The sequence below is a fragment of the Syngnathus scovelli genome, chromosome 20 (genome assembly GCF_024217435.2).
Source record: "Syngnathus scovelli strain Florida chromosome 20, RoL_Ssco_1.2, whole genome shotgun sequence".
NCBI classification, from domain to species: Eukaryota; Metazoa; Chordata; class Actinopteri; order Syngnathiformes; family Syngnathidae; genus Syngnathus; species Syngnathus scovelli.
The window spans coordinates 6319915-6332984 of record NC_090866.1 but is presented as its reverse complement, the minus strand read 5'-3'; the positions used below and the strand labels follow the sequence as shown (position 1 = coordinate 6332984).

Below are 13070 nucleotides of genomic sequence, written 5' to 3'. Positions count from 1 at the left end.
TTGCTGTAGCAGCAGAAAAGAAAGGACTCTTAATTCAGCCAGAGAATACGATGAAAGCTCAACAAGTATTTTGTATTTGGGAAGGTGTTTGTACGTACCCGACCAGTGTCCAGTGGTGGCGCCAGAGCGGTCGGTGCAGCTGTTACTGACGGGGAGGAAGACGCTCTCCCAACCGCTCGGGGCGTAACGCCAGTTGTGGGACTCCAAGATGAGCGTCCGCTGGGTGCCGTACGCAATCATGAAGCAGTAGACCACATGATGGAGTTGGCAGCCGTAACCGCAGCCTTTATTGATGTTGCACACCAACTTCCTGGCCTTACTGCAGTCCGGAGGGTTCTAGAAGAAAACACATTGTTTTGAAAATCCGCTTTTATTGCTTGACCTTCATCTCACCCAAAGAGCCGACCTGTGAATTTTAATAACACGCGACGACTGATCTTGTTTGTTATGTTACTTTTATTTCATTGTACAAGAAGCTCTTTCCAACCTTGGTTTGTTTCTTTTGCTCCCTCTGATCATCCTACCTTACATTTTATTGCCTCAAAATAAATGAAATTACTCTTGATTTATTATTTTCACTGGACGTGCTGAAAGAAAATTGCATGTTTTTTATATCCATGCCATTGATCTCTGCTTCAGCGGAAACTATTAAAAAAAAAAAAAAACATCATTAGCAGCACCAACGGGCCTTGCTGCTCAACTTGGTGACATGTTCCATTATTACAATGGACAAGGGCATGGTGTGTTTTTTTTCCCTCTGCCAATTAGCACACACACACAGGTCTGCTTCCATAAATATTCGTGAGCTCATTTTACTCGCTAGCTCAAAATAAACCGCCGGCAATGCAAGTTCAACTGTGTGCTCGAAAGATGTCAAATTAGGTAATGGAGGCAGACAAAATTTTTTATTTTTTTGCTTGTAGATATTTCAACCTGACAGCCAATGTGTGGCCCGATGCTTTAAGAGTGCCTCGTCGTTGTGGTGCCATCCAAAGAAGGATATAACATTCTTTTTGTGACAATATTCAAATGACAACTGACATTTGAGTGTAACGTGGCATTTAATGGCTTTCACTATACTGATTCGCCCGGACTTGCTTTCCTCAACCCTACTTTCCCTTCCCATCTCATGAATAAGATTTCCTATGATAAAAAGTGTTGGGTGTGGAATATCAAGTGACACTCTGGGAAGAAAATACAAAAAGCAGCAAAGCTAGTTGTTTTGTAGCGGTGCGGGGTGGTTGTGATTGGGAGCGACTCGGCGATCCCCCGCGCCAACCGGCTTCCTAAACAGCAATTACATGGCTGATGGGAGTGTTTTCCTCATTAGAGTTGCTGCTGCAGCTGCAGAAGGAAGGTTCGGAGTATTCCACTCGCATTTAGTAGCAGGGTGAGGAAGAGGAGGTGAGGGGGTGGGGGTTGAAGTCAAACTTCCCTTCTTTGTGTGCCGACTTGTGATCATGCCGAGATGCTCGCGTAGCAATAATCTACAATAGCGGCCTCGTGAGGAGCTTTTATTTCGGCTTTCATACTCGACTGACCTTGGAGAGGAAGTGACATTTACATGTTCCTACCGCCGGCGTATCCTTGGAAGGTGGAATAACTCTCAAGCTTGTGGTTAAAGAATAACAGCTGTCATGTTTACGCGGGCGTCCTGTGTTTACGTGGAGTGGCGGTGAAGCACAAGAAGCGCAATGATTCACTTTGGGTAAACCACTTGATGTTGTTGTGGCAGGAAATGGTTGACAGGAACTCAATGTGCGAGAGCATTGAGTCATTGGAAAGTGAAGCGGAAAGGGCTTTTGCGCAAAATATTAATTGTTGATGTGTGGGAAGGACTGTTTGTTAATCACAAAGCACTTGAGGGATAATAAAGCAGCGCTAGCTAGCTGTGGCCAGCAGAGGCGCTGTTGAGTCAGTGCAAAGAATTTGCTGAATGACAACTTTTTCATTTGGTTGGAGTTGGCCGGCGAACGACATCGCTCATGTTTCTTCGATATGAGCTGGCTCGAAAGTAGCAAGCCGTTTGTATCAGCAGCCGGATTTAGATTGACAGTCACAAACTTTATTAGTTGTGGTGCTCTATAAAAAAAAAAAAGTTGCCGACTCAAATGAACGTGCTTGTAAAAAAAGGCAGACTTCAAATGACTTCAACCTTCGCTTGCCAGCGAGTCTTAAACCGGACGTTTGGCTGTAAACTAAAAAGCCCGGCGCAAATACACTTCCAGGATGCAGTCATATGGCTTTGTTTGGCAATAAAACCAACAGACTTGCTCGATATTGGACACCGACCAAAACTCCCCGCTGGCTTTTATTTGGCAGTCTTTTTTATTTTTGTTTGCTATCTGACGGGTGATGCACATGTAATGTACATCAAAAGATATGCGCATACAGCCCGCATGGCAACGATACAAAGCTGGGACAGATTCTTCGCCCACTTGAACAGATGGAGGGGATTAATTCTTCATAATGTGCAAATAGATTTCGCTCGACATTAGTTGTCGCCTTAACTTTGCAAAGTCGCTCTCGTGTGCAAAAAAATGGGCACACGCTTAATTGCTCACGCAAACAGATCTGGTAAGCTGATCTGCTAAGCGCACTCATGCATTGAAATTCATAAAACCCGAGGCTGATTTTGCCTTTTTCAATACGGGAGAACTGTTCGGGGACATGGAAAAAAAATTTAAATGCTAAAACCCAAAATGATTGCCTAATCAGCAGTTTCGGAAAGTATAGCTAACATTACAGGCTGGTGAAGTAGTATCGGTGTCCAAGTATCGGACCATTTTTTTACGATTCTGACTACAGGCGGATATGACAAAGAGCGAAACCTCCCTTTCGACCGCACTGCATGTCAAAAATGCAAAAGTACCAAAAAAAGCTTGTCTGACAGAAGACTCTCGAAAGGAGCTGCCATGTTCGCAGTTCGAGTGGACAGATGGAGCATGCAGACATGGAATTAGTTAAATCGGAAATGAGGGGAGAGAATACCGCGGGTGACGCAGACGGCCGGCAGTGTGTAGCTTAGTGCCTGTGTGTGTGTGTCAGTAAAAACAAGAGACTCGCATCAGGCATCTCTGTGCAAACGTGGAAAAAGCCCAGCACAGGTGTGTGTGTCTGTCTGTGTGTATGTTAGTGTGAGCCCATCTGTGCGTAACCGTGTCTGTGTTTGTGTGTGTGTGATAAATTAGTAATGGCAGCTGGTGGAGCGGTGCGATCCCTCAGCAGCGGCGACAGCAGCTGTTAGCGGGGCCGTCTCCGCCCAGCCGGCCTGACTAGGTCCTCTTCATCAAACACGTCGGCTCATTAATGCTGCGGGGCCCAGCGTGGCACCTGAAGCGCGGCGCCACCGGGGAGGAACGCCGGCGTGCCGGCTGGGGGTGAGCGTCCTCGTGCCACCGTGCGTGTAGAATTTAACCCCTCAAGCATTTGTGAAATTGGTCAAGTAATGCACATTTAATTTACTACCAAAAATAGTTGGTCCATTTCTTGAAAATAGGGAATGTAAACAAACACAGGTAAAACCAGCCACCGCGTTTAATATTTATTCCGCTATGCTGAGCTGTGATTTATTCAATTTCTGGTGCCCTTCTATTTTTGTGTTTTTTTTGCACGCCGTGTTTTCATCCAACCAGTCAGGAATTAGAGTGCCGAGTTATCACACCTCTCACCTGCCACCATATAAGGGGAAAGCGGCGCCGACAGTTATGCACGGTGCAGATGAGACAAGCGGGTGTGAAAGATGGTGATAAAAACACATAAGGGCCTTTGTTTAAGAGAACTGTTTGCAAGGGTCTCCCTCGCTTTTGCCGTGCCGCGAGAGAGGAAGATAGTCTCCAAGTACCTGCAAGTAAGTGATTCTGTTCTGGACCAAATCCGACAGGTCTTTGGCCTCCTTCATCCGCCACTCGCCCACTCCATCTGCTTGGCTGAGGTAGTACAGGTCTGTCATGATGGACCTGAAACCACAACAAGTGCTTAGAACCAGGGGTGCCAAATTTTCATTATGACTGTCAACCCAAATAAATATATTCAAGCATAAATCATTTCACATTAATTTGAGATACAAGCTTGGTGGAGGAACCGATTCAACGGGTGAATGGAATCGACGTGCTCGCGCGTTTAGCCGGATCATTTGGTCTTTGTGCTACTTGCAAAGCGAAGCGAATATTTGCACAAGAAGCAAACGCCGCCGTCTTTGATCTCATTCCTGGCCCCCTTTTTCATCTCTCCTGATTTCAAACCGGGCGCAGACACGCACAAGTTGCCAAACAGCCAAACAGCGTGCAGATTAAATCAACATAAAATAAACTTGCAGATTTATTATTCCCGTCTTTGAACCCCAGCAGGTAGACGGAGGTGCACCGGTTTTATTACTCTCCTCCGCGGGGCATTGGACAAACCTAAAAGTATCTTCCAATGATGCAAATAGAATATTACACAGGCTCCAAATGTTTTATCTGTATCTCGCTGACTGACAACACGATGTTGCGCTCGTTGAGCTCTTTCCGGGATGAATCCTATCTGCGAGACTCTGACAGCAAATGTGTGTTGATGTCACGCGCTGCCAAATATCGTGGACATCCTCTCCGCAATTTGCCCCGAAGCGTAAGCGCTGATGTATTCCGCTAAAGGCATAGGCAAACACACACACACACATTTATGCAAGCGTAATTTATTACTCACTTCTTTGACCCAAATCAGTCAAAGTCTGTGTGTCTGAGAGTTCTTATCCTGATATTTGGTAGCTCGTCCAAAGACGACGAGTGCAGCAAAAATGGAGCACGGTGGATATGGCTGTGACTTCAGTGTTACTCATTGTCCCAATTGGAATTTGGAAGCATGGATCGTGAGCGCGCCAACGAGGAGCCACTAAGTGGGGAGCCAAAGCAAACAAGGTGACTATCATGAATCAAATACAGAACATCAGCCACGTGACAAATGTGTCATTACAGTCGAGCCGAAGAATTGTAGAAAAACAAGAAACAAGCCGGTGCACGAAAACAACAACAGAGATCAATGGGCTTCTTTCTGCTTTGTTAAAAGCAAAATGGGCCTTTTGTGTTCTTCCCACCCCACCAATTTTTGCACCGCCATGTGTCGAGCAGCATCCATTAGGCTACATAAGCACTTACATCTGACACCCTGACCACCAACACTGGAGCCCCTCAGGGATGCGTCCTCTCCCCACTGCTCTTCTCCCTCTACACCAACGATTTCTCCGCAAGTGACTCTTCCGTGAAGCTCCTGAAGTATGCAGACGACACCACTCTCATCGGACTGATCCAGAACGGTGATGAGACTGCGTACAGACAGGAGGTGGAGCGGCTGGTCCACTGGTGCAGCCAAAACCACCTGGACCTGAACCCGCTCAAGACCGTGGAGATGACAGTGGACTTCAGGCGAGGCCCTTCACCACTTTCACCCCTCACTATCCGCAGTAATACTATTCTCTCCACAGACACCTTCAAGTTCCTGGGAACCACAATCTCTCGGGACCTGAAATGGACCGGCCACATAGACTCTGTCCGCAAGAAGGCCCAGCAGAGGCTGTACTTCCTGAGACAGCTCAAGAAGTTCAACCTGCCACGGGAGCTGCTGAAGACCTTCTACACTGCCATCATCCAGTCTGTCCTCTGCACCTCCATCACTGTCTGGTTTGGATCGGCCTCCAAACAAGACAAGCACAGACTGCAACGGACAATAAGGACTGCAGAAAAGATAATTGGAATCAACCTCCCATCTATCCAAGACTTGTACCTGTCCAGGACCAGGAAACGTGCAAGTAACATCTCAACAGACCCTTCGCACCCAGGTTGCAGCCTGTTTGAACTACTCCCCTCCGGACGCCGTTATAGAGCTCTGTACACAAAAACCAGCAGACACAGAGACAGCTTCTTCCCCCAGGCTGTCGCTCTGATGAACTCACACCACTCTTAGAGTCTCAGAGTCATTACTGTGCAATAACATCCCGCTTGCCACACCTTTTTTGTCTACACTGTTTGTACTATGTGTCCTCTCTGCATCCATTGCAGCCTGGTCATCCTAGAAGAGGGACCCTCCCATCTGTGGTCTCTTCTCAAGGTTTCTCATTTCCCCTAGCTGGAGTTTTGAGTTTTTCCTTGCCCTCTTGGGAGTTTAAGATCAGGGGGTGTTTGAGAATATCTTTCGTTCTTCACATGTCCTGAGTGTTGTTGTTAGTCACCTAAATGTTGAACAGAGGCTGTGATTTACCGAAGTCAAATTCCTTGTTTGGCACGCTCAAACATGGCGAATAAAAAACTCTTGAATCTTGAATCTTGAATCTTGAATCTTAAGTTGTCCAAAAGGATCATATAAAAAAAAGAAATAAAAATCAAGATGAACTGTACATGCGTCTGGCCGAGATTGATGTCGCGACGTTTGCAATTGGACTTAAACGTTTTTGAGTGGAGCCTTCTTAGCCTTTGCCCGGAGCACTTACGGCGACTTAAAAAGGGAACCGACACGAAGGTCTGAGGATTCCGTCTTTGCAAAGCAGCTTAGGCTGCAATGACTAAGACAATGGCGTCGGTAAGCCACTTCGGCGGGATTACAATGAATCACTTGGATAAGTTGCACCGGGGCTTTTCTTCATCCGTGGAAGTCTGCCATCTAGCAAGAGTGAGTCTGTGACCTTTGAACTTTTGTTTCCAAGCAACCACGCGACATCCGCTCGTGCCTGTCTTACTTGCAAACCTTTCACCAAAACGTGCGCAAACGTGCTCGATGTGAAGATTGAGCCAAGGGTCTTGTCGCTCAAATTGCAATTTGCCACCCGCAGAAGTGCAAGATGGCAAATTGCACTTCTCCACTTCATTAATTTGCGCGAGAGATGTGTGACTTGCGAGCACGTCGGCTTGATAAGTGGAGAGACGGATTATTCACAGCAGGAATACTTTTGATAATGAATATATAATAAGTGGAGTTGGACTTTTGTGTGTGTAAACATTTGCTCGGGCTCGGTTAATTTGTTACTCAGCAAGGTCATAAAAATATCTTATGAGGCTGATGAAAGATTCGAGGCATCTGTGCTCACCTTTGCTGGTTTCCCAAATGGGTCAGGAGTGTTTCCGCGTATTTCTGCCTTTCGCTGACTTCAACATTGGCCAGTTTCTTCACCTCGCTGCGAACAAAGTACCAAAACTCCTTGACGCCGTTGTCCACTCGGCGCCGCAGCTCCTCCTGAGTGGGCCCCGGGCCTGCAGAGGGGAGACCGGAGCAAAGAGGAACAGAAATAAATAAATAAAATATATATGAAAAAATAAAAATAAAAACATGATGACACTTGAAATAAGTGACATATAAATGACTTCAAAGCATTTACAAGGGAATTAAATTGGAAGATGCCACAGGGTTTCTCTCTTTTTTTTTTTTTTTTTTTTTTAGGAATGTTTGTGCAAAACATTACATGAGCGAACGAAGGAAGTTTCCGAAGTTGCCGAAAAGAACCATTGGAGTTTTCATCTTGTGTCCCTAGGTGCAGCTTTGACCTCATTAAGGAGCCCTTGATGGCTGTTTTCCGCCTCATAGTGTTTCTCTCCCAAGCTCTTCATGTGGTTTTTCTCTCATATACTTCGAACAACAGCCAGCCTCAGCCAAACAATGTGAAGTAGCACACATGGATAACACAGCTGCCTGGTCTGGTTTCTGCCTAGAGAAACACCCCCCGCCCCCCAAAAAAAAAAAACAGAGGCAGAAGGAAAGACAGCCTCCAGCTCGGATTTTTTTTTTTTTTTTTTTTTACGCGCTATCTGGCATTCTCTTTTCTCTCTTTCCCTTCCTTGGCGAAAGAAAGCTAGAGGGTATTTTTAGCGTCGTCTTCCCCCCGCGGCAAGATGGAAAGGCTGACCCTGTGCTGCCCTTCACGCTCACATGTCCCTCTTTATTTTCTCTCTGTCTGTCTCCTCTCTTCTCTTTTCGCTCGTGCCACTGGGGGCATTGGCCGTGCTTCCGCTTTTATTCGCACCTTCGCCACGCACCTGACAGCTTGCCTGCACTTTCTGACCACTGCTTAGAGGTAAACACACACACAACCCCCACCCCCCCCAGTTTAATATTTGACTAGCGTCACACTCGTGAATCTCAAACATTTGCTGCTTACCGTCTCCTGTCAGTTTCTGGAAGGTGTGGATCTTCAGTTTGGCTCGGGTCAGCTGGTCCTCAAGCGAGCGTAGTCTGCCCGCAGCCACGGAGCCAACCTCTGCCTGGCCCTCGGGTATCCTGGTGAACAGCAAAAAAAAGGGAGACATTTTGTTTAAGACTCAATATAACATATATTGCCGTAATGGCAAATAATAAAGATAAGGACAGAGTGGTTCTAATTAAAATTAACCGCACATAATGTAGCACTAAATACAATGATTACTTTAATTGTCACCAGAGCTGTACCTGGTTTTCTTTTCCTCTGTTCAATTTGTGCCAGTTGTCAACACCGGCCCAAATTGTAAAGGTTAATGAGTCCCGCAGTATCATTTTTTTCTTTCCCCCGTGCTACAAAAGCAATCCAATAATGACATTAACCACAGAGGGTTTGTTTTGATTCCACTTTGCTCCGTCAGCCAAGGAGGTTTTGTATTCCTCGCAATTTATTTTGTTCGTGAGTGTGATTACGTAATACGTACTGGGAAAGCAAAACCGAATACAACGCTATCATATTTCCGCAGACCCCAAATGGGAGGGGCCGTGATAGAAAGAAAGAGGCCATTATACACCCTACTTACAAAATGTTAAACCTAAAACACATCAAAAGCTTTTCGGGTTGACTTGATTTGATTTTCTCTAAACTTTAGCATCCTACTGCTTAGTCAGTTATTCCATTTTTTTTCCCCCCCACCATTGCATTTTCAAGACAGCTCTTCGGATGACATCACCATATTTATTTGATATGAGAAAACCAGCAGAATCCGGTCAAGGGATTTGATTACTTGATAGTCCATCAAACAAGTGACTGGACTCGCATGTATTTGTCAGATGGCGTATTTCAAAGGATGAAACAAATCTGACAAGAAAATGAGAAGACATTGTTTTACTTTGCTGCTGATGTATTCAAAGGACAAATAATGAGCAAAACATTGTGTCAACAAAGGCGGGCCGGCAAAATGTTTTTCTTTTGAAAAGCTCCGCGGGGGGGTTCAAAACTGTGAAAGACAGAAGAGGAAAAAATAAATAAACGGCGGCGTCTGAAAAAGGGACATTGCCGACTCTTTGGGAACGGTTTACTGCTACCAAGTAAAATGAGACGAGAGAGTGCTGGCCGACTGATGTGGTCACAAATTCTATTTTGAATTCCCGTCCCTGTGACCCTGATCACAATACATCAAACAAGCTCCGCCGCTGTGTATTGCATCCACAAGGTATCGCCTTCACTGTTGTTTTTTTTTTCTTTTCTTTCTTGAATAATGGAATCAAAATTTGCTGGGGACTGACGCAAGAGCCCAAATACGAAATCCCCGCTGACTTCTATTCATGGATGGGGATGACGACGAGGACACGGTTATCCGGTTCAATGCAATAGGGAGAAAGGGGAGCTCCCATTCATACACGCGTGAGAAAAAAAAAAAAAAGGTGGAGGGAACTGATATCGGAGCTTTCTTTGGACAACAGATGATTTACAAAAACTTGCACACACAAAAAAAACGCTACTGAGCTCTTTTTTTTTTTTTTTTTTGGAGATGTCAATTTATGCACTGCTCAATTCTGCCTTGGATGGATATCTGAATGCATTACCTTGACTGGCAATAGGATTTTTTTTTTTTTTTAAATGTATCTTTCTTTCTGGATGTTCTGACTTCACGTTTCCATGGTCGAGTATATCGGAATAATGCTGCCTGGAGGTATTTCCAGATTGGGAAGTACTAGCTGTGTCGAGATAAGATAAGAGATTCCGTTATCTGTTCCATACGGGGGAAATTCCAAAAGACTGCTACACAGCTTCATTGCAAATTCTGCCTCGTCATATTCCTCACCGTCTTGTAACATTAATATTGTCCGAGACTCTTTTTTTTTTCCTGATTTGTGTGGCACTGAAAAGGTCAACATTTGAAAGGTCGCAGATGATTTTAGCATTAGTGAGTGATGACTCAGCAGTTATTAGCAATTTGTATAGCTTAATGATATAGCATTTGTAATCCCAAAAAAATAACCCCCTTAACATCCCTGCTACCTCAAACTATTACAAAAATGGAATGTGCCAAAATACACAGGGGCATCGGCAAAGTGCTGCAAAGGCCACGTTAATGAGTCATCAAGGCGTGCAAACTCAATTTGCTCCCAGAGTGACGAACATCAGTCGCTGGCGGGCATAAAGACGAGAAATTAAAGTTGCAGCGGTGCTTCCTGCTGCACTGCCTTCCACGCCATGAAAGGAACTGAGAAAAAAGGGGGAGGAGCATGTATTGATTTTATTACGCAATGGCGGTGTCAAAAATATATGTCTCCCTCCTCTGTGTCCACTTGAGTGACACGCATTTGTTGAAATATGAGCCAGATGCATTTCCTGTCGAAACGCGACCACACCCGAACGAGATAAAGCGTCCTTCGAAATCCACAGCAGCGGTTAAACAGCCAATCAGACACGGCTTCGGAAACACCCTGCCCAAATGATCCCAGATGGCATCTCTGGAGAAGCTGCAAACAGCTGCTATGGCACACTGGTACCTGACGATCGTGAAAATCCATCAATCATCCCATTTAGGGTCATAGAGGGGCCACGATACGTGACACAAACGGGCAGAAAAGTTTGGCTTTCCCGTGAAAACCAGTCAAAAAGTATCTGGTTTAAAATGCATGAGAAGTGAAATTTCTAGCAAACACAATGAAGTTGTGTGTTGACGATCCGGATTGTGTCAAAATCGGTTATCGGTTGTTCCTTTTGCTGTCTCCAGAATGTGACCGTAAACTCGACGAAGGCGATTGGGAATGGTGCATTCTTGATTTGCACGCTAAATTGCTCGACAAGCACATCTGGCCTTCTTGACAGACCGCACGACACTCACAATGGACCCAGTGTGTGTGTGTGTTGACCTTTATTCACATCTTGTGGCAGATCTGGTGGCCAAATGTTATGCTAGACGAGCTCATGTGATTGTTAGCTATTAGCGGAAGTCAAAATCTACGGTATAGCATGCTCAAAATAAACCATCTCAGGGACCCTGGGAGCCCAAATCCGTTTTTTTTTGTTTTTTTTTTAACCTCACGAGTACTTCAAAAGAACCGAGGACAGCATGGTAGGCGTTCTGATCTTTTGGCCAGATCGTCTATCACTTGTCCTCACAGCATCCGTCCGCATCACCTCCGCCGACATGCCCGGGGATCAATCAGGAGATCATCGCTCAGCACAGCTGTCAGCGTCACCCCCTCGGCTCTCGCCGATGTCTCACCGCCGGGGCTCGTCGAGTGTTACCGCGTCGTGGCTCGGCGTCTGAAGGTGAGTGGCAGCTGCGGCGAGGGCGGGGCCTTGACGGATTGAGCCGCTCGACCCCTTGCTCACCTCTCATTAATGCTACTGGCTCGTTGGGAGGTTGGCGCTGTTCCCGGCGCTCGCTAATAGCTTGAATAACCAAAGGCCAGGCAGGCGATACGAATTCGAGGCACTGACCTATTAGTTCAATTGTCCTTCCATTTTCTTTTCTTTTTTTTAAATGACGGGGAACCTTATAGAAGAGAAAAACGATGCATTCATTAGCAGCGGAGGAACTAATTGACCGTGGTACATAAACGACGTCTTGAGGCTTTATTTTTGCTATCCTGCGCAAATTAATAACGCGCGATGCCTAAATCAATAACGCGCACAATCAAATGAGCTCAAGTAAACATGACCTGGAGTATTTTGAGTGCGTAATTCTGCTCTTTGATGCATAAGTTCAAATCGGGAACTCATTTGCCACGCAGCGGGGTTGCTCCTCTCAATAAGTCCACACTGAAGTCCAAGCCCACTCCATTAATGTAACTTTTATGGATCTGAATTTCAATGAGCGAAGCGAGCTTAGCACGGAACCATCCAGAACGGTTTTTTTTTTTTTTTTTTTTTAATATCTGAAGTCAGTGGGATGCTTTTTAAGAGCGTCTCATTTTGTTGACACTGACGCAGTTGTGTACTACCAGTCCAAACCCGCGGGACATCGCAGGCAGCGAATTGGGTCAAACGTGGGCTGAGCTAGTCAATCACAAAGTGAGTGAGCTGGTACCGAGTCAGTGGGTCTGTCACAAAGGTCTGCGGGCGGCAGTCTGGCCGGGCTCCATGGCGCTGTCAGCAGTTTGGTGGTGAAAGGAGCGGGGAGGGGGAGGGGGGCAGTGACGGGCAGTGCAGTAATGCTCGCTCCGCGTCTATTAGGACAGTAATTTAAGGATAATAGGCGCTCCTGGATGAGGTACTGGAGGAGTTCTCGTCCACATGCACAAACTGGAGCTGAAGAGAAAATGCGACTGCTCCGACTCAGAGCTGAGGCAAGCTCAGCGGATATACTGTGGCAAGGAAAAACAACATTCGAGGCTAAGAATATAAAGCAAACAGGCTCATGAGGCTTAAGGTGTTTTGGATGGCTTTGCTGTATACTGCAATACAAGCTTGAGTTCAAAATGGGTGTTTTCATTATAATAATAATAAGCAACGAGCAGAGAGAGTGTGTCAGAGACCCATCTGGACGTTGGTGGACTCAAAGCCGCTCTTGTTTTGACTTTTTCCTAATGCTATGAATTCAACCTTTGTTGCTGGGCCAATTTTGAATAATTACAAAAAAAAATAGATTCATTCGGGGACCAGCTGCCCATGGCAACGCATGTGTGGATTTTTAGTGATCGGGAACACTGATGAGAGCCGCACATCAAAGTGAATGGGGGATATCAGAGAGATGCGGCGATGGCAGCATCTGAAGCGCACATCAGGAAGTACCGACGCGCTCATCGAAGCATCGCCCAAAACACGGACTTATTGTTAATGTGCAAAAAAAGAAACGCTGTCAGCATGCAGGAGTAGGCGGAGAGAACCATCTGTCTCTCCATTACGCAGATCCTGAATGTGAGAAAGACGCTGCGTGCTTAATGGGCTTAAA

General features: G+C 45.8%; 1 protein-coding gene across 2 annotated transcripts in view; it reads right to left on the bottom strand.

Annotated features, from left to right (window-relative positions):
* fut8b (fucosyltransferase 8b (alpha (1,6) fucosyltransferase)) overlaps window positions 1-13070 on the bottom strand; it is a 46222-nt gene that overhangs the window by 9591 nt on the left and 23561 nt on the right. For both annotated transcript variants that reach the window (XM_049758108.2, XM_049758109.2), the window contains exons 4-7: window positions 8123-8241; window positions 7058-7220; window positions 3845-3959; window positions 99-336 (exon numbers count right to left, since the gene is read on the bottom strand). In XM_049758108.2, the coding sequence (XP_049614065.1) occupies window positions 99-336; window positions 3845-3959; window positions 7058-7220; window positions 8123-8241 (635 nt within the window). The remainder of the gene's footprint in view (window positions 1-98; window positions 337-3844; window positions 3960-7057; window positions 7221-8122; window positions 8242-13070) is intronic.